This window comes from Astyanax mexicanus, chromosome 25, assembly GCF_023375975.1.
Source record: "Astyanax mexicanus isolate ESR-SI-001 chromosome 25, AstMex3_surface, whole genome shotgun sequence".
Classification (NCBI taxonomy): domain Eukaryota; kingdom Metazoa; phylum Chordata; class Actinopteri; order Characiformes; family Acestrorhamphidae; genus Astyanax; species Astyanax mexicanus.
In genome coordinates this window covers 17756773-17779512 of record NC_064432.1, presented here as the reverse complement: position 1 = coordinate 17779512, position 22740 = coordinate 17756773, and the positions used below count along the sequence as shown (strand labels likewise).

Below are 22740 nucleotides of genomic sequence, written 5' to 3'. Positions count from 1 at the left end.
TGGAAATAACGCAGCAAAAACATTTTGAGAGAAGCGGGCGCCGCTCGGGCGAGGTCATCTCGCGAGGGCATTCTCACACAAAAGACCAAAACAGCAGCGGCGGCGGCCGCACGCTCAATAAACTTCATATTCATGGCCAGCATTAGAGAGGATGATATACAGCGAGCGGCATATATGAGACCAATCGATGTCAGGGGAAGGGAAACCGAGGCTTATTTCAGACTGCATTCACTGCTATAAACATTCCTCAGTCGCAGCACAGCAGAGCTCACAATGCAGCCACAGGCTCAAACACTCACAACATAACTAACACAAGAGCTGTATCTCCAACCACACAGCAAAGTGCAGAGTTGTGGAGGTCCTTGATGAATGACTTGTACACTTATTTAACGAACATCCTCATAAAAGTTTGTTATTTTCAACTTTACTGCTACAAAATGATCATTTATGTTACTTTTACAAACAAACAAACAAAAAAGAAAGAAAGAAATCCATTTAATTGATGGAACTGTCACTTTTGCCATACGTCTATGTGTGCTATACTTTGGCATGGCTGCAAGCAAAGCATCTAATAGACGGCAGTTCAGAGTCAAAACATTCTGACAACAAGAAACCCCAATAAATTGTTGCCAAATACAATGCAATTTATGAGAGCTAATAAATGGCATGTTTAAGTTCATTTTTAGAAATAAAGCCAACACTGTTTTTAAAGGAGAATTCAGATTTTACCACCCATTTGGAAAACTCTTCCCAAGCAAATCAATGTTTTACCTCCTGGCTACTAAGATTGTCAGGTAACAGGCTGTAGTGACTCATGATTTCCAGTAATACTCCATACATTTGTATTCGTAAGCTTTCATAGAATGTGCATAAATATAGACAAAAAAGTTCCTGTCCATATCTTTAAAGTTCTCCATTCAGTGGAAACTAAGCTTTTCAAAAACCCTTTCCTACGTGGAGATTTTTCTAAAAAATAAAGCAACATTTTTTTTATTTTTTTTTTATTTTTTTTTTTTTATAAAAAAGCTTCCCAACAACACTGGCTTCTGGCTGAATCTCAAATACCTCCTTACTCCCTATATAGTGTACTACAATACACAAGTAAAACAACATAAACATAAACATAAAACAACAATGTCTACATGAAATACCATGATTTCAACAAAGAGATGGATTACTTTAGACCTGTCTAGCACACTACTTATAGTTAGTGTGTAATTCGGGATTCAACCTCTGTTTTTTTCCCAACTTTGTTGTGTGTTAATGTTTATGTCCCTCTTTATTAGGTACTATCACCTCCATACAGGGCTTGTATAAAACTGATTAAGCTAAAATCTGACATGACCTGTTTTGGTACTGTTGGTACTCTAACACTTGATTCTAATAATGAAGACCTTCAAGGGCAACTGAATGTTAAATCAAGGTGTTCTGGATCTGAATCCTCCAGCATTGCGTATTTCCAGAACCAGTCAGGGTGTGTTCCAAGCCACTATAAAGCTTAATTACTCCATAAATACAGTTTATTGGTTTATTATTCAACAATGCTATTTTCCTTTGGTTAATGGTTCATGAGAGGGTCATAAACCCTTATGAGAAGGCCGTAGAGGTGATTAATAAGAGGGTTATAAAACAACATCTATGGTGAGGTGACAACTAGCACTAGCTAAATTTAATGACTTGGCTACAGTGAAGTAGGCTAGTGCTACACTGGTGGACAAAAGTATTGGTAAACTGTTCATGCATTGTTTTTATTTTGATTTCAAGGGTATTAAAACGAGTTTGTCCTGCTTTTGTTGAAGTAACTGTCTCTCTTTCTGTCCAGAGAAGGCTTTCTGCTAGATTTTGGAGCATGCTTTGCTGTGAGTGATAAGAGCATTAGAGGAGCAAGGATGTTGGATGATCACCACCCCACCTCCTGCCCTATTGGAAATTCTATTGGTAGCTGTAGAGTAAAGTAGCTGTAGAAGTGCAGTTGTAGTTTAAGATAGTGATTAAGAAAACAATGTTTAACATCATGAAAAATGTCTATACTTTTTATGAAATCTTCAATTGTTTGCAGTAGAAACTGCATGTATTCTGAGAGCTGTAAAATATATTAATGGAGCCTGTTATCCTGCTATCCTGCTGGTTCATGCTGTAGTTGCTAAAACGTGAAAAAAACCCCAGCTAAGAACAGATTGAACAGTGGACCTCCCCTACCTTGACGTCCACGTGGGCCATGAGCACAGCGAAGTTGGTGAGGTGTGTGCAGGAGCAGGTGGTGTGTGTTCGGTTAGTTCCTAGGAGGCGGCAATCCTGTGTGGACCAGAAACCAGTCATGCTGCGTCTGGAGTAGCTCCAGAAGGAGCAGTTGGGGTTGAAGTTTTCCTCTGACTGCTGTAAAGATAGAAAATGAAAAGACAAGAGCTCAGAACAAGACCATATTCACAACTCAATGGGCTTTTAAGGGCTGAATCCTGTTGAACAAAGCTCTGAAAGTGATAAGAATTGTAAATGTTCATGCTAGTATATATTTCAGCAGTGGTGGCAGGCCCCCACCTCCCATTGTGGAAGATAAACATCAACAGTAGCATATACAGAATGCTGCCATATAGAACGCAATAAACTGCAGGTTTTTACTTATTTATTTTTTTTAGAAATGATGGCAAAATTGACGGCTTCAGAGAAGGATTTAGACTTTCCCACATTTATTTGGCTTTAAAACTCCCTCCTTCCACCCCAACAACAGTGTCTCAGACTGCCTTCTCTAAGATTCTGTAAATCTTGTCCTAATGTCATGATACTAATAATGCACTCCATATATCTTCATATATCCAGGATTAAAGTAAATAAATGATACTGGACATTTAAAATCTGTCTGTAGTAGATATATAATGGGAAATGAGAACAGTTGGATTTTTCTTTTGCTAAAAACAGCAGAAAAGTAGTACCCTGATGTAATAATTAGTGGTGGATTATATGGCACAATATTTTAGGGCATAATATCGTTCACGATATTCAAAAATGTACAATACGATATGGCACATCTCTAAGTTTGTGTAAGTTCAATTACAACTTAGCGCCTTTGTTTAATAAATAGAAAGTTCTGTAAATTATATTCATAAGTGTAGCTCCACTTTCTTACAATAAAGCAGGATAACAGTACAAAAACTGATTCCTGGGTGAAATATAAAATGTGCCAATATTAGCACAGGAAAAACTAACTGTTGGAATAAGACACTAAGGTGAAAAGACAGTTTAGAGAGCCGTTGCACTCTCAATGTTGTTTTCTTAAGTTACTGATACAGATCCTCTGGAAATGCTAGCGTTTTCTGACATGGTGAATGTATCAGTGCTTAAACAGAAGTGTGGGGGATGCTTTAAGATGGAATCAGCCCAGGGCCTCAAACGTCTGGCCTGATATTCGGCAAAACATACAGTGTCTTTTTAATGGCTTTATTTCTGCTTCCTTCACAGAGGGCGGTGTCAGTTTGATTGGGGAAATCAAAGGAGGAAGAAATTTGGAGGAACAAATCGATTTCCTTCACAACTGCAGGTTTCAACACATCGGCTGATGCAATCATGCTAAAATCACACCAAGACCACAGCCTGTCTGTACCACTGCCCATCAATGAGCATGATAAAGGGGTTCTAATGACAACATTCATAAAATATTTAACATCAACACAATGTTTCTCTGTTATTGCATCTATGTTTTGCTTGTTGTGAGCATTAGCATGATTTAATTAGAGTGTATAATTATACACTGTGTACAATAACAAACACATGGAAAGAAAATTCCAACTTTTAAAGTAGAATATACTAACCCATGTATCAGATTAATATACTTATATTGGTTTAAGATTCAGTCTTACCATTGTTATAATTAGTTATATCTATGTGTTTTTTTTGTATAGACTGTTTATTCTCCTTATGATTTGTATTATGCCATAATAATAGTCGTTTTATCTGGTAAAGCTATACCAAGGTTATGACCGTTGTATATTATTCAGTTATACCATAGTTGTATCTGGGTTAGTAATAATAGTTAAAACTGTTTTATCTGGTTTATTTATACCATTCTACAGGTTTTCATTGCTTTAGCTATACCATGAATAAAACAGTTTAGCTGTATATATCTACAATAGTTTTATCTGTTATAGGATAATAACATTATTTATTTGATGCTATGCCATAGTTTGAAGTCTTTTATCTTATTGCAATTCTGTCATAACTGTTTTATTCACTTTAGCTATATGATAGTCATAACTGTTTTTTTTAGTTATACCATAGTTATGTTCTATCAGACTGCTACACAGTTTCTACAACGGTTTTATTAGATTTTAGCTAGAACATGGTTAAGAGAGTTTTATCATTAATCTATACCATAACTATAACAATTGTATTTGTTATACCATGATTTTATCTCATTTTTATTACAGGATTATAATGTTTTAATTGACATACAGCTCTGTTTTTTTTTTTTTTTTGAAACCTTTTCATTTAAAACCTCTGGAATATAATCAAGAGGAAGATGGATGATCACAAGCCATCAAACCAAGCTGAACTGCTTGAATTTTTGCACCAGGAGTGACAAAGTTATCCAAAAGCTGTGTTTAAGACTGGTGGAGGAAAACATGCCAAGACGCATAAAAACAGGGTTATTAAACCAAATATTGATGATTTTTTGTTATTTAAGCCATTTCTCAATTTCTGCTAAATTACATTTTTATTTAGAATAAAACTACAGACAACATTTCTCCCAAATGTACATTTAATACATGTAATGTACATGTAATAACAAAATCAGAGAAACTGATTCAGAAACTGTAGGGGTCTCTTCATCCTTAGAATCAGTACAGATCACAAGCAGGTTTGTTCTCAATCAGTCTAATATTAGAATAGAAGTAAGTTTGTTCGCATGTACATAATTTCCACCTCCAAATAAAACCGTTTAAATAATACAGTAATTAAAGTTTGCACTCTTACTTCCACCACTGCCTTCTGGTCTGTGCCTGAATTAAACTGAACTGTTATAATTTACAGCTTGGTGGTTTTAATTAGCTACAACACCACAATCCAGCTTGCTCCACTGGAAACCCAGCATTACGTACTGACTGTTACACACAGACAGCTTAGATTTCTCATTAAACTGAAAGAGATTTTTTTTTTTATTATTAGTCTGTAATTCTTGTTCTACCTAGTCGTCGTAACAGTAGCTATGAAAGAGCACAGAGCACGGAAGGATCATCAGGTCAATTGTAGGTTGTAGTTAATAATAATCTTTATCGCTACTTAGTAGTGAGAGAAAAAAGGAGAAACAGAAATAAAGATAGAGAGAAAGAGAGAGAGAGAGCTTTAACGCAGGGCTGTAATCCACTGAAGCTTGCATTATCTTGTCCCACTGTGCATCCGTGCATTACTCTTCATCCTCCAAATTATCACAGGTAGGAGGGAAGCCTTAATAACACCAATGACCCGAACACATCACAGTCTTTTCTATTCCAGAATAAGCCCACCATCCCTACAAGTCTTTCTCTCTCGCTCTCTCTCTCTCACGCTCTGCAGCTCCTCGCTGCAATCACACATATAGAATATCTGCAAGTTCCAGAGGTCCCTTAACCAGTATAATAAGTGCTAGAGGCGAATGGGTGAGCGAGCGTGCGTGTGTGTGTGCTCTTGATGAAAATCGCGTGGAAGAAGAAAGCTAATACTAGCCTAAACGCTAGCTGTATGAGTAAGCGGCCTGCAGGGAAAACTGATAAAGCCTGTATTTATCCAGACGCCTCAGGTACACACTTACCCCACGCCGCACACTCTCTCTCAGAGGTGAGGAAGAGGAATATTGAGGAGGAGGAAGGGCAGAAAGTTTCACTGAGGCTGCCTAGCTCTATATGTGCTACTTTAGCTGATTGAAATATACATGGCAATACATTCCACTCGCACTTCTTAATGTACAGCTGCCTGAAACTCAGGTACTTTATGTTTGGCATTGAATATATAGCTATAACAGCTACACCTCTGTGGACTTGAGTTGAAATTAATCAGAACAGAGATACATTCAGGTAAAATAAATCAAATCAGGCAGTTGTTTTTACAATGTTGTACTATGTGTACAAATTTAGTGCTAAATGGTCCAATAGAAATGTTCCAAAATGACCTTTAATAATGCATTATAATTTAATAAGGCATTATTAAGCTCTAATTGGATATACAAATTTGTAAACTATGGGGACAAAATTTTAAATAACCATGATTTAAATGGTCTGAAGTTCTAAAGTTCCAATCAGTTTTTTTAATGTGTAAGGTATTCAGTCCAGCTCCTGAAGCTCTAACCAATAGGAGCATCTGCTCATCTGCGTTAAGTTTTATTACTTATTAAGGTTTTCTTTAAGTTTCACAACAATAAAAAAATAGAATAGATCTCAAAACAAAGGATGTCCCATCATCTTTCCAATACCATCCTCTGTCTGATACTATTACTGTAAGTCTATTTTTGTGGATTACTCCATAATTATTACCTAATTCCCACAGCCAATACTTGGTCCATCCTATTACAATCTGGTACACTTGGGAAAAAATGTTAACTGCTAATTAAGCTATACCAGCTACAGTAACAAATAGCCAGCATTGATTTTATCCAGTGAGCACATTACTGAAACAGTGGGCAGCCTTGCTTTTTGGCATCAGGGAAGCTAAAAAGGTTAACACTGGTAGCTTAAGGAACCTGGGTATCGAACCCACAACCCTGAAGCAATGTATAAGAGCCTTGTCCAAGGGTCTCACACTAGCACAGTAGCAAACCTGGGTATCGAACCCCTCACAGTCTTGTCATCAATAACCCAGCACCCCAACAATTGGGTCACCATTATCCTATAACTGCTTATCTTGTATTGAGCCAGCACTTAGATCGTTGCTCTACCCAGGAGCCACACAGATAAGTTTATGTATTATTTTAGCCTATTAAATATTCTGAACTGATGATATACTCTGGTCCTCTTACCTGTATGTGACGGACGGTGAATATGACCGGGTCGGACAGGTAAACCTTGTTGCTGTCTTTGTTGATGGCAGCTGTGATTATGGGGGAGTTGACGATGACAGAATAGTTGGTGCCGAGGGCTTCGCTGCTGAACTTCATGCTGGCGTTTTCTGTGGACAGGTACATGCCCAGGTGCTTATACAGCACAAACGCCATGCGGATCTCACCTGGAATTAAAAGACAGACCGGATATTAAAATGAACATCATTGTTACATTATAATTACTGGTTTAAAACGTTTTAATGGGTTTCATGTCAGGGTTTTCCTTAAACTAGTTGCTTAACTAGTTTAGATTATTTATTCATTAGATTTTTAAGACATTTTAGATTTTTTGATAATTATGTACTCATTACTTTCATCATTACCTTTATCTAATAATCATCTAGTATATATAATTGTGTGTGGGTGCCATGCAAAAACCTCATATTTGTACAACGTTTTGGCAAATTTACAGGAGAAGAACATTTTTTTTAAAGTAATTCACCAACCATTACTTTTTATTATTTACTTATTGTATTTTTATATATGTATTTTTTTTTTATTAGTGTTTTATTGGTTTGAGTGCATTTGTTGCCTAAACTCTAAACATGCAGTTAATCTACTGTGTAAGGTCTTTAGTCCCGTTCCCAAAGGCCTAAACAAATGAAGAGCCAAAGGTTTAAGGACATCCTTTCTAATGAACAGATGAACAGACACACACAGCTTGTCTAGTCCCTATAGAGAAGTTCTGCCAAAAGAAAAGGAATATCCTGATCTCTATGCCTAATTCTAGATATGGGCTAGAGGGATATAAAGAATGAATACCAGATTTGGGATCATTCTAGAGCAGTGGAACTTTGTTTTCTCTGGAATGATGGTGCTCCATCCAATACTTTTGCGATGAGTTCAACTAACATCCTGACCTCACCAACTTTTGTTTCCTGTTTCTGAATGCAGTTGAACCCTTACACCAATGCTCTGATAGAAACCATCTAGTAGAAAGTCTTCTACTTGGCAGTAGAAACCGTAGAATGAACTAATTTACGTTTACATTATGTTTATGTTTAACTATGATGAGGTCTTCCAATACTTTTGTCCATACAGTATAGCTCACTATAGTCACTTTCAGGAACAGAGCTTTACACTGAAGAAAAAACTGGACCCAAAGGCAGCACTTAAATGTCATGAACTACAAGAGCTAAATGTAGGTCAGCGCTACAGTGTTTTGCTCAGTCCATGTTAACCAGTGGTTGAAGTCGACTTCACACCTTGAGTGAAGACCCACTCAGTTTGGTACTATAGAGGAAAAAGGTGATTAAGTGCCTTCGTTTAAACTCTGATTAGACAGGGTTCAGCGAAAAACATAATGAACACATAACACCCATAATGCTTTGTTCCTCGCTGCTGCACTTACCACGAGCTACAAAAGGTTTCGAGAGGGTGAAGAACGACAATGAGGAAAAAAAAAAGAATAAAAAGAAAAAGGCACAACCAGCTACAGAGTCCATTTGATTCAGCTTCATTGAAATTTCATTATTTCTTTATTGCAGTCTTAGATAAAAGCTCAGGCTCCTAACCTCCCCCTATGCTTTTCTGTCACACGTTTCTTTCTCTCGTTTTCTTTACCCCCTCACCCACTGCACACCGAAATGAAAGCACAATCCCCACTTTCCCACTGCGTCAGCCTTCCTGACTCATAAGGAAAGAAAAACAATTTAAGTGATTCTCGTCAATGGTTGTGAGTAACTAGCACTGAAAATGCGAGGAGAGAAAAGGGGGAGGGGTTTGATGAATGAGTGTGGCTCATGGACACTGCACTGACTGGCTTACTCACGAAACGCTGCATGTCCAAAGACAAGAAACTGGCCCTTATTTGCATAGAACCAACTATAATGAAGCCTGGAGAAAAAGGAAAAGGAATTTGACGGACAGGTCAGAAAATAATGGGCTGATTAGAACTGGGTTGAAGGTGCTTCTTCTATTTTATAAGATGCAACCAGCTAATAGCTTATATACACCCTACATAGTGCACTACCTTGTGAACTAAACTATATACAGGGAGACATAGCATTTGCATTTAGCCACTCTATGTATGCATTACAATATAATTACTTGTGTGGTCAATAATAAGATTTTTTTTTTGTTGCAGCTGATTCTTATTGAACACATTTAAACATCTTCTATAGTGAAATATGTCTGCCAGAATGAAATGGACTTTTCATTTTAGATAAATCATCAACTTGTCCAGGGCTGAAGACTGAAAATAAAAATTAGCAATTTGGTTAAATCTGACACTTTACATTACAAATGTTGATTACTTTGTAAGTCAATTAAAAAGGAGCAGGACAGTGTTCTGCATACATTTGAACCACCCAGCTTAGCTTATCATGTTGTTAGCAGTGTTAGCAAGCTGATATCCATTGTATGGGCGGGAGTGATGTACTCTTGAGAGGGGTATGCAGTTAGTGGTTTTTTTTTAAGACTTTACTTACTTTGCTTCTCCCAGGAAGCACATTTGTTTTGTACATATTAAATATGAGTGAGTTACACTGGCTACAATTTTATCAGCACTGACTTTAACTGGGTTCTGTAGATGTGAGTGAGGTCTGTACTGTCATCCAGAGGAAGTTGTAAAATATGAATTAAAAAATGGATGATTCCCATTCGCATATTTGGCTACAAGTCTCTTTCAAAATCCTTTTGGAGTTACAGGTGCTGTGTAAAAGCAGGGAAAACACTACAATATACAGGGCAGGTGGGCACCAGGGCTATGGTTGATTAAAAAAACAGCCAACAGTGGTTGGACAATATAATTGGCCTTGTTCTCTCTGGATGGGTCAGCTAGGTGAGAATTTCTCTTGATGACACCATAGAAGGAGGTCCAAACCAACAGTGTTTTTCCCTGCATGATGCATGATGAGGTGATCAGAAATCAAAAGACACTTTAGAGCCGAAACTGGTCAGTTCATACAATATGGGAGACTATAGAAAAGCTTAATATACAGTAATTATATACAAAGTAACAAACACTATAATGAACGTTCATTTTGATTTTAGGTTGACTTTAATTAGTCATTAATGAACCCCCTTTCATTCACTTTGAGTTTTCAGATCCAAGCAATGGTGTGTGTGTGTGTGTGTGTGTGTGTGTGTTTGTGTGTGTGCATAAGTCCAACCAAAACAAACTAAACATCCTGCAGTAAACAGCACAATTGGGGCTGTATTTCAATTCAGATGCCAAATTAAAACTGCTAAGCTCCTCCAACACCAGCTCCTTTCCCTTCATTACGCAACATGGGAAAGCTTATATAAGCGTGTCGACTCACTGGGACATTTTTTTGTGTGAAAAAAGGGGGAAGTAGAAATGGCTGGTGGGCATCTTTTAAAAATATCTCCCCAGCATCTCGTTAGAATATGGTATAGATCCTACACATCCCTCAAGTGTCACAGCAAATGCTCTGAAACGTCTTTCTCCAAACAGAAGCAGGTTATTCCAATGAATATTTGTCATCCGGACAAACAGATAAGGTATTATATCATGTAGCTGTGCGAAGAAGTGGGTCTTAGCGAAATGCTAACCGACTGCGAAACAGAGCAAACATCTCTGTTGTACTACTTGAGGCACGCTGTCTCATTGATTACCTGCTAAAAGAATTAGTCCACTCAAAACTGTTAGGACTTCTTGGAATGAATGATGATAACAAGGAGCGGTGAGCAGGATTGCATGCTAATTGGATAACTAGCCTGCACAAGATTTCTCTTTTATTAGCAAAATTAGCACATTCACATAATGGGTTTCTCTAGGGAAGGAATGCCCACCACATGCAGATGCGTGTCATGTTGTCCATGAATGTTTTCCATCCTGTTTTAAGTTTAAGGTGCACCCACTGCTGACACAGATATGCAAATGTACACAAAAAGCTTGTCTAGTCCTTCCAAAGGAAGTATTTCTATTGGACTATTCATTATGAAGCATTATGAAACATTCTGTTCATTTGTATTAGAATAAAATTTGGTGTTTGATTGGCTGGCATGCTTGTAGAGTCATCTTCTAATGAATGAATTCAGTGAAGTCTATTTGTGGTGTTAAATTGCTGACATAAATGTGCAAATGTACACACACACACACAACTTGTCTAGTCCCTGTTGAGAGGAAATGCCAATGGAATAGGACTCTCTAGAGCAGATACCATGAACCTATTAGGAACATGTGTAATGGCAGGCATGGACTAGATGGATATATAGCCATCCCAGCATTGGGACCACTGTGGAGCAAAGGAACTGTCTTCCCTGAAATGACTGTTCTTCATTCAATCTGTTTGAGATGAGTTGATATGGTGATCAACCAACATGCTGACATGCTTCAATAACTCTTGTTGCCTGTTGCTGGATGCAATCAAATCCTCACAGCATAGCTCTAAAACTAGAAGAAATACTTTTCTGGACAGTAGAGACACTTTTAATACCACTCATTTTAAATTTATGAATGAGCTGATACAGATCTTTGTCCATATAGTGTACCTAACATTTGAATTTAATTAGCTGAACAGCTGAAAAAGTTAACATGAGCTATAGAGCAATGATATAATTGGTAATAATGGTACTGTATATGTTAGCGTAGAATAATTTAGTCAGCAGCAGGGTACCTACCATTCCGACCATGCTGCTTCAGGGTGTTGGCTGACAGGTGTATGGAGTTGCTCTGGTCCCCAGTTTGCGGAAACTTCAGATCCGGAAGGTTTCCATCAGTGCTCATCCGTGCCACCTCCAATTCTGCAGGAGAGAAGCAAAAAGCATATTAAACTGACCACAGTACAGAAATAGCATCAAGTTATTCTGACTTAGAATGCACCCACTCAAAGACCAAGCTCAAGCAAGCTGCTTGCATCAGTAGCGAGTGCCATTGCATCATTCCGGCTATGCTACATTTAGGGACTTAATGGTCAATGAAAAGATCCAGATCACTGCTAATGGTTTCCTACCCTTGACTGTTCGTGCAGCCACATAAATCTTAGTAGAAGACACGCTACATGAAGACATGGATTTCTCGACAAATCACAGGAACAACATGACTTCTGTCGCTACAGGAAACAAGGAGCAAAAGTACAAAGCATTGAATAAAAGGCCATTAGTTTAAATGCCTGACCATAATCTTTAATTAGAGAATAACTGGGGTCTTACTTTACCATAGACTCTGTTATTTGAAATCAGTATTTTCAAATCTATTCTATAGGGTCTCGCTGTACTTTACTATTGACTACAATCCTGATTAGAAAAGCAAACCAGTGGGGTGTTACTTTACTATAGACTCCATTTCTTATTAATATAGTACTAGGGTCTTATTTGGTTAGCAACACAATTCCTGATTAGATCAGCACTGGGGCTATAACTATATATAAGAACAGCATTGTGGTCTTCCATTACTATTCCATTAGATTCCATTCAATTAGATGCTAGGCTGTAGGATTCAACATTGCTATAGACTCATTCCTTATTAGAACATTATTAGGGTCTTGTTTAAACCTGACAATGGGAAATTAGGAAATTCTAGTCAAGGCTATATGGTTGTTCTATAGACTCCTTTCCTTTTTAGAATAGCACTAGACCCAAATGTTTGCATGCTTAATTAGAGAAGCACTGGGGCTATAATTGACTAACGACTCCATTTCTTTTTAGAACAGCACTTGGATTTCCATGTAGTCTTACTTTATTATAGGCTCCACTCATGATTAGAGAAGCACTGGAGTCTTACTTTACTACTCTACTACTTACTTTTTTACTGGATTCCTCATTAGACTAACAATAGGGTCGGTCTTTATTGTAGCCTGTCTTACTTTTAAGAACCACACCAGGGTTCTACTTTACTATAGACTCCTATAGTATATATATACTGCTTTATAGACTAGGCTATAGACAACCAGGATGTTCTAATCCAACTGTAGGGTATTACCTTCGATTGCTGATTAGAACATCAATGCAGTCTTGCATTGCCTTAGACTCCATTCCTTTTTAGAACAGCATTTGGGTCTAACTTGACTATAGATCCGGAAATAGACAATCAGGATATTGTAACTCTGGTTATAGACTTCATTCCTGATTAGAACAATCCTGCTATCACTGCATCTAGCGTTACTGTATACCCAGCTAAAGCCAATCAGGATGTTCTAACATTGGTAAATTATTTTATTTTACTATAGACTCCATTCCAGATTAGAACAACACAGAACAGAATAGCATGTATTTTTGCAGCATTTCAGCATCTAAATCCTCATAGATCTCAAAATGAAAATAAAATAATATTTCCCATCGCCTCCAGCTAGGATAAAGTACTTCTCCTAGTATAAGAGATCCATAGCGCACATTCACAATTGTTTCTTGTTGAGATGTGCGCAAGCCCATGTTTGGAAGTGTACTTAGTGAGTGTGTGTTTGTGTACATCCTGCAGTTTTAATCTGCTGAGGAGATTTGCGGCGATTAGCATGTTATTTCGAACATCTTTGACTGGGCCCTGAGCTTGCATCAACTCGCGGCGCTTAAAGCCAGTCTTAAGCTTTTCAGGAGAAGCAGAAGCACCCCTGCAAGTATGAGGCCTCTCTTGCCCCGCCACAGCCACTGCTGATTCCTCCTTATCTCCTCTCCTTATTGTCCTATCCGCACACAAAATAAAGCCTGACTGTGAATGAGGCGGCAGAACACAACCAAAACAGCAACGCTCCAGAAAACAGTACGTAAGAGCCGTGGTTCCTCAGCACAATGGACGAGGGCTTAGTTTTAGTTTACCATGTTTGGTGGGATTTTGCAGTTACAATACAGGCTGTCTGAAAGTGTTGCTAAATTCTGATACAGTCTGGTACATCCAATGTAGTTCATATTGAAAATAAGAAATGGAGTCTATAGTAAAGTAAGACCGTCATGCTGTTGTAATTAGTATCAGTCAGTGTCTATAGTACAGTAAAACCTCAGTGCTGTTCTACCAAGTAATGAAACCTATAGTAAAGTAAAACCTCAGTGCTGTTCTAATCAGAAATGGAGTCTATGGTAAAGTAAGACATCTGTGATGCTGTCCCATATTTTTCACACTATAAGGAGCCCCGGATTACAAGGCAAACTATCCATAAATGTCTACTTTCTGGTTTATTTTCATACACAAGGCGCACCAGATTATAAGGCACGTTGTGGGACACTAGTAAGGAACAGGGGTGTCACCATGTTTCCCTTCTAGTTCAGCAGGTCTTGCCGCTGGAGGCTGAGACCTGTAAAGCTAAGCTAAGTTAGGTAAAAAAAAATTGTAATTCTTACAAAAACATTTTCAGATGAGTCAGACAATGCAAACCAGCGCTGGATATTAATCTACACAGATTTCTCTCCTGAAAACCTGATTTCCAGATATTCACTAAGGCTGGAGCATTAGCATTAGCGGCTAACTGCTAATGCCGACTAACTGCCGCCCAACAGTGCTACACTGAGGAACGGTAAACCAGGGCGATATTAGCTAGCGATTCTTTAGCTAATAATGCTAATTTCCCATTGCTAATGCTAATACTGCTGGTGAACTAAACTGAATCTCCTGTGTAACGCTGTTCTTTAGCAGAGTGGCTTTACTGCTTCTTACAATCTGAACGGTAATGTTCCTACATAAGACGCACTGTCGATTTTTGGGAACATTTAAGTATTTTAATTCACGCATTTAAAAAAATACGGTAATCACAAAATAGAGTCTGAATTTGAATCTGAACAGCTTTGGAGACTTACAATACTATAGACTCTATTACTAATTAGATCAGAATAAAGGTCAAGCTTAGCTCGTTCCTGATCAGAAGAGCATTGAAGTCTTTACTTTACTATAGACTCCATTTCTGGAGAGAACACAACTGGGATAATAACAGAACTGGTGTCTTACTTTACTATAGACTCCGTTAAGGCTGGAATGAGACTGAAGTTGTACTTTTTGCCATAGACTCCATTTCTGCTTGTAACATCACTGGAGCCTCATACTTTGCTATGTACTACATAAGGGTACAGTTTTAATACAGGCTCCACTGTGGCTCCAGTAAGCCTGGCTGGGGGACACAGGGGACACGTAGGCCAAACAAACCCTATCACACGGCAAACTAAGCGTATCAAACAGGAGCTGGAGGTGTGCTAAACGTGTCAAACCTGCTTGATTAATCTCAGGGCAGCATGAAGGGTATAAAACCAGCACCATAAAGGAGCTTGTCGGGAGGGACTCCTCCTGCCGCTCTCCAGCCGCCCGTGGATGCCTTAATATCAGGATAAATTGGATGCCAGACACAATAAATTCCATTTTATTAATTCCCAAAATGCTAGTTTCTCCAGTGTGGAGCGCGAGACCTACATTTCAGAGTTGCCATGGCAGCCAGTGCTCCTTTAATCCTTGTGTTTCGGAGGAAGGAGATGCACCATATCAGTGAATCCCTTTTCAAACAACATGCATGCACATATATATATATATATATATATATATATATAAACACAAACATAACACACAAACAACCCCCCTTCACATCGCCACACTAAACATAATCTCCAACCTCACATCAACTCAGGCGCTCTCTCGCGTGAATGTGCATAAACCAAAGGCATCTTGATCCTCCCATTGCTGACTTCTCACATTTTGACATATACACACACACACACATATGAGAGTACAAAGCAGGAACAAAAAGTGTTGCCTTCCGCAAAAAAAAAATGTCTTCCCTCCTGGGAAAAAAAGGGAAAAAAATGCCTTACCATAAAAGCGCTGAATTACTGATTGCCGTATGCAAATGCAGACCTCCTCACATGGACAAAAAACCTGCTGATTATCTGCCCTCTAAACCGCAATTCCCAGCGGTCATGTTCGGACACAGGTCACTTTGAGATCTGATGACTAGACTATACTATGTGACGCCTCACCTTCACACTCGCTAAAGAAAATTAACATCAGGGTCATAACAGATCTTTGCTGAGCTGTAGCGCTTGTGGCTTTTATTGAGTACACTAAGTAAACATCCACATAGCAGGCTAGAAAAAGTAAGTAAACCTGTTCATTTACCTTTTATGACCTTTAACCTTTATCACCTTTAAGAAACACCTCCAGTCAACTTCACACTTGCTAAACAGCCTTTAATAATAATAATAATACATTTTATTTATATAGCGCTTTTCAAGATGCTCAAAGACGATGAATGTTAGGATTGTAGCAGACTTTCGCTCAGCTGTATTGTTGGTCTTTTATTGAGCTAGAAAATGTGAGTGAACCTGTGAATTTCCCCTTTAGGAGCAATCATCTTTGACAAACGTTTCTTATTGCTCTTAGAGCCCACTTTTCCTTTAAAAATATTTTTTTAATATTTCTGGAGTGTCCTGCATGCCTAGCCACCCCTAGGTCACATCATAGCATCTCAGTAGGGTTAAGGTAAAGAATAGACCACTCAAAAAAAAAGTTTAACTACTTAATTTACTTGTGTGCTTCGGGTCATTGTCTTGTTGTGTTACCCAGCATGTCTTCAGCATACTGAGAAAACACGAAAAAGGCTAGAAAAAGTAAGTAAACCTGGGTTTGTCTTTTTCATGTGGACTCACCTAAACCAAAAAAAGCTTCTGTAGCTGCAAACTAAGCTGAAATAGAAATTTTAAACCAGCGGTCACAGAATGCTACCCTTAAATTTTCCTATGTAAGGTGTGCTTTGACAAATTTAACATGATTATTTTTTTTCCGTAAATGTCCAGATCCAGATCCAGAACTATGATGCTCCCTCCACCATGTTTCACAGTCGGTATAATGCTTTACTGTTGGTAATAGGTTTATAGGTCTTTCGAATTTCCTTCCCAGAATCATCATGAGATATCCTGTTGGTCTTGAGATGGCAAACATTTAGTTTTTTTGGGAAATTAGTCAAATTCACTCAAATTCCAAATGAATTACTTCTGATTTGTTGTATAAAAATATTAAACAGACAAGGGTGTCCAAATGTTTGAGTGGTCCTCCACATGCCGGTGGTCCAATCCTCGCGAGCTGTGGTAATGGAGTGAATTAGGCAGAGGAATAGCCACTCCAAACGTGTTATCTGTGCCTATCAGAGCAGACTAAGCCTGGGGATGAGGCCGGGCGAGCTGATAAAGCAGCTCATTCCAAATCCACAGTAAAGCGGTGGGGATCGATGCGGCCCACGGCCCGAAAACACCCCGGGTCAGATAAACCAATGGCGGATAAAGAGCCGGAGCAGGGCCTGCAGAAAAATCACACTGAGCCTGTAAGCACAGGCATATATGAGTGCTGAAAAGAAGAGTTTTTCGTTTGTTGCACACTGATGAAACGCATAGCACTTCAGCAACTACTTCTGCAGCCCAGCCTTAGGCTGGTCTTCTACTAGTGAAATTAACATCACTTAAGTAATGATTTTAATGACTTCATGTTAAGTTGCACCTAAGCTTAAGTTGCTTTCCACAGTGGTTAGATCCATCACTGGAAACCAACCACCATAGGACCAGAGCTGACCACATTATTTGGGTGGTGAAATGTTCTCAGCGCAGCAGTGGTGCTGTGGGTACTGCTACAGGTTGGGAATCAATCGTCCCAAAAACCTGCACTGAATAATTAAACAACAAATCAACAGCTTTCGTCATCAATTTAGTGGATAAATAATAGGTCATAATGGAATAATCTTATGGTTGTATCCCATGTGTGAACTTATTGGATAAAAGACAGCTTTATTTTTTTTTGAGCATCAATTCACAAAATACCCCTTAAAGAATTCCCATTTTAAACAGACTACAAGACCTTGAGGTAGCTGGACCTCAGGGGTGATCATCATAGATTGAACACAGCAATAATGTACTAAAGAACCCCGGAAGAACCCTCTACTTTAAAGAGTTTAGTGGACCTCAAATGTAGGACTTTAGGCAACAGTTTTTGCATAAATTTACTAAAGAAGCCTCAAAAGTACAGTCTGTTTCAGATCTACTGTATAAGGTAGCTGGACCTCATGGATGAAAAACAGGTGATTTTAGCACCTTAAAAGCAATTAAAAAAAAAGACTCTTGAAGAATCCCATTTTAAAGAGAAGTACCAGACCTACAGGTAGGTGGACCTCATGGGTGAACATCAAAGTTACAACGCAGCGATAATGCACTAAAGAACCAGTGATGAACCTCCTATTTAAAATAGGTCAGTATTAAGAATTAAGATGGACCTTAAGGGTACAAGGCACTTAAGTTTTCTGCACAACTGCACTAAAGAAACCTGAACAGCAGAGATAGTTGCAGATCTACTGTATGGATCTAAGGTAGGTGGACCTCACAGGTGGACCATGTATGAGCATCATGTGTACATCATAGGTAGTGGTTTATTTCAGCACAAATTTTCAGCTATAAATAAATGGTATAGAGCATGTAGAGATAAAGCCAAAGCACTTACGGATATTATTGGTGTTTTCCTGGACCACGTCCGTCTTGAGCAGATTATCAGCTAGCACAAAGGCACCCTGCTCCACGGTGTCCAGCAGCATGGTGGCGGAACGGAGCTGCTCGCCGGCCGACAGCTCTCTCCACGCCGACTGCGCCTGAGGCTGCAGCAAGTTATTCACCGTCTCCACCATCGCCTGAGGGCCAAAAACAATGTTCAACACAGGCCAACGCATAACTGCACACAAACACAAGCACCATGAGCATTGCTGTTAGCGAAAGAACAGGTTAGCATGTGGCTAATGATGCTAGCATACCAGCATACACAATTTGCAGGAGTGTTTTTGTTATTTGCTTAATTGTTTGTTTTCAGCAGGACCTGAGGAAAAGGAAGACGCGGTCATTGTCTGGTCAAATGCTCCTTTCTAGTCACTGCACATTCATAAAGCAAGACAGCCAACAAGAACCAATTATTTACATAAAGTATATACACATCCAAATGTTTTGAACTGAAATCATTGCTGACACAGAGGTGAAAATGCACACATACATAGCTTGTCTAAAGCCTAAAGAATAGAAAAGGACTCTCTACAGCAGATAAACATGAACCAATTAGCGCCATGTCTGATGCCAGGTGTGGGCTAGAGGGGCATAAAGACCCCTTTTTTGGAATGAATAAATAAGTTTTGGACTAAAGTGGGAGGTGATAATTTAATAGCTTGATCTCACTAATGTTAATGTTGCTGAAAGCAATCAAATCCTCTCAGTAACCAAAAAAATCATCTCAGTAACCAAAACAATCCTCTCAGTAACCAAAAAAATCCTCTCAGTAACCAAAAAACAGGATAAACTATTTTTACACTTGATTTTGGAAAACACAAAAACACAATGACTGAACTTCACTTTGAGGGCAGTAAGGGCATTAAGACCCAAACGGGCAGGTGCTCAAGCACCCTCCTCCCCCTCCCTAGCCCCTTTAAAGCATGTGCCTGGTATTCACATTTATTATAAAGGTTTGAATTTGGATGTTTTTATTTAATTAAAACCACATAAAAAGAGAAAAATAAGCCCCTTTAAAGTCAATTTTTGATTTTTTTTTATTTGCAAGCACCATCTATTCCCAAACTGTCACACTATCCAAGACAACAATGTCTAAAAAAGGCCATTTTTTTTAGAAGACATACCATAATTGTCATCACAGTCAGCTCCAACCCTAATTTGCCTCTACCGAGTAGACCTGAATCTGCATATTCAAATGAGGGGCCGGTGGCTGAACAATGTAGCCTGTTGTTGGACACAGAAGTACCAGCTCTCAGCAGATTGATTCATTGCCTATTAATAATGTTTAACCTCTATTACTGAAACCTGCCCAGCACCTCCCGCCTCCAATAAGACACACACCATGGAGCTGAGAGCAGGAATCCAGTCCAATTAAAGATTTAAAAACCCACCGGCAAAAATGTATGAGAGAGAATGCTAATATGAGGAGGGAATACTAATGGATAACAGATATTCTTTACCTTCGCTCAGACCGCATAGAATATGTGCATATATAGATACAGCTCCCATTAAAATCAATCGTCTGCAGTATATTTCTGATGGTAGGTGCTGTACACTGACATCAGCTGCAGTAAAAGCTACCTGTAGCTCCTGTGAGGATATCTGAGGATTACCAGAATATACACTATAGTATACACTACCTACAACCTTCTCTCTGAAGCCCTCAGAGAGCTCTTTGGATCTTGCTGTGGTAATACTTCAACACACACACACACACACACACACACACACACACACACACACATATATATATATATATAAAACCTTCAGTATATGTAAGTCTTGAAAGTGTCTGAATACGTAGAATTAGGTTGAAAATAGAGAACACAGCTTGAACATGAAATGCAGGATACAGGAAAGAATTAATATGGAAAGAAAGTCTGTATATATGTAGAATAAATCTTGAGAACTTGGAATATAAATTGGAATATAAAAAAAGCTAAATTAGAATATAAGCAAAGAAACTTGAAAATGTGTAATGAAAATCTGAAACTTGAGACTACTAAATGTAATGTGAAATATATAGAATTAAACCTGAAATGAATCTTGAGAGCACAGGTTAAAATTCAGAATATATGGACTGAAATTTGAGAATACAGAATGTAATGTGGAATATTTGAAATGAAACCTCGGAATACAGACTGTAAATATGGAATATCTGGAATACTGAATGTAATGTGGAATATCTGGAACTAAATTTGAGAATACAAAATGTAATGTGGAATACCTAGATTGAAATCTAAAAATATGGAATGAAATACAAAATATCTGGAATTAAACCTAAAAATTTGGAATGAAATACGGAATATATGGAATGAAATTTAAGAATATGGAATGAAACTTAAAATTACAGAATATAAAAAAACAATATATGGAATTAATCTATCCCTCAGTGGAAAAAGGACCACCATAAGCCCACCAGGTATTTTTTGGCAACCGATCGGTTCCACAGCAGTGGTGGCATAATGGGAGTGTGTGTGTGTGTGTGGTGCTAGTATGACTGTATCAGGCACAGTAACAGTGCTGAGCAACAACAGATGGGCTACACTGCACCTGTACTGTAGGCGTTTCTGATAACTGGGCTGGTAATTGCATTTAGTAAAGTATCTAAAAAGTCCAGAAGGTCTAAACTGATGTTTTTAATCAAGAAATTGGTCCTATTCACACGGCCACTTTATAATTATGTTGGTCATTAATCCAGAGCTAGTTTTTGATGAGCTCTACTCATTTCACCCTTTTAAACAAGGGTCAGACTGTGCCGGAAAACCCCTGTAAATGTTCCAGCATATTTCTGTGTTTCTATATTAATTAAACAAGTTCATGGCAAAAGGTTATAGCTAGTTCGCTTGTTCATGCTCTTAAACATCTTAAATATCCATCAGACAGGGTCAAACAGTCCTATAACTGATGTGGAACTGCGTATAACTCTTCAATAATATTCTAAGGTAAAAGTGTGCATTTGTCCCATCCTAAATAATGGGAGTGTTTAATTGACTTTATCTGCTTGGCTTTAATCCTGCTTGGTTTTGGATTTATTAACCTTCTCTTTTCAGTAATGTCTACGGCAGATATATAAATGATAACGAGTGGTCTGATACACTGGGCTCTCAGAGGCTACTTTTGGGTAGTGTACCTCTTGGTGAGAGATCAGTGACTAATAGACATGCCTTTTTGAAGACATGTTGCTCAGTTGACAGACATCTTTAATTTGTAGTGTTTTCATGATCAGGAAACCTGAAATCACCGTATCATCTTTAGCGACTAGAAGCCTTTCAACTGAACAGTTTTCAACCAATAAACGTATTATTCACTTTAATATTGCAATTGCTTACTTATATCATCATCATTACATTCACACATACAATATTCATTTGATTTTCCAGCTGAACTCCAGTTTTTGCCAGTAAAATGCAACAGTATAAGGTCTGTTATGTTGCTAAAACAGAAAAAGTAGACTAAACAGCAGAACAGAAGGCCAGTAGTTAAAATTCCGCTCACGCTCGCACAGGAAATGGGTCAAAAATCTAGGGGAAATTTGGATTTTCCAGACTACCCTTAATAAGAACCGCTCCAATCTATAAGGCTGCGAGAACTCTCTTTAAAAGAAAGATAAGCTTTAGAGAACTGACAGCTCTCACTGGCATGTTTAAGGCAACTTCCAAGAGACATTCCTAATTTTTACCCACTTCAAAGGAGGCTTCAGGAGCTCCGCAGCCGGGGCTAAAGTTTACGGCTAGCTGGATTTTCAGGCTTGATTCTAAATGCAAGTCATTGAGCTTTTGAGAGCCCATCATCAGGCAGACGTCCGTGAGAAGAAAAGGGGCCGCTCTAAAGCTGGACGCTGGCGGGGCTGCGTTTGAAGCCCCTGGCTATGCTGCGTTTTGATCAATGGGTTATGAAAGAGAGCATGAGTTTGTTCAGCAGTAATAGAGGGACACCTCAGGCGAGGAGGATGAGACTGTGCAAGCCATCCATCTGTCCGTCTGTCCGTCTGTCCATCTCTTCGTCTCTTTGCCTCTTCGCCAACCTTTCTGCGACCTGATCAAGCAACAACGTGTGAACCTGGCCTCATCAGAGCCAGAGGGACATGGGGAAAATGGCCTGTGTCAATGATTATAGGGGAATTACAGGTTTCGGCAATAGATAATTGGAGAATGCTTTGGGGTCATGCATCATTTGATTTATAATGCATGTGTGATGTTGGGGCAGCCAAACAACTGCAATAATTATTTGGGATTAATCTAATTATTTTGCACAGTTAATTGCAATAAACC

General features: G+C 38.6%; 1 protein-coding gene across 32 annotated transcripts in view; it reads right to left on the bottom strand.

Annotated features, from left to right (window-relative positions):
• Nucleotides 1-22740, bottom strand: part of LOC103047288 (adhesion G protein-coupled receptor L3) — a 365140-nt gene that overhangs the window by 63365 nt on the left and 279035 nt on the right. For all 32 annotated transcript variants that reach the window (XM_049472032.1, XM_049472031.1, XM_049472044.1 and 29 more), the window contains 4 exons: nucleotides 18420-18603; nucleotides 11651-11773; nucleotides 6983-7188; nucleotides 2200-2376 (listed from right to left, as the gene is read on the bottom strand). In XM_049472032.1, the coding sequence (XP_049327989.1) occupies nucleotides 2200-2376; nucleotides 6983-7188; nucleotides 11651-11773; nucleotides 18420-18603 (690 nt within the window). The remainder of the gene's footprint in view (nucleotides 1-2199; nucleotides 2377-6982; nucleotides 7189-11650; nucleotides 11774-18419; nucleotides 18604-22740) is intronic.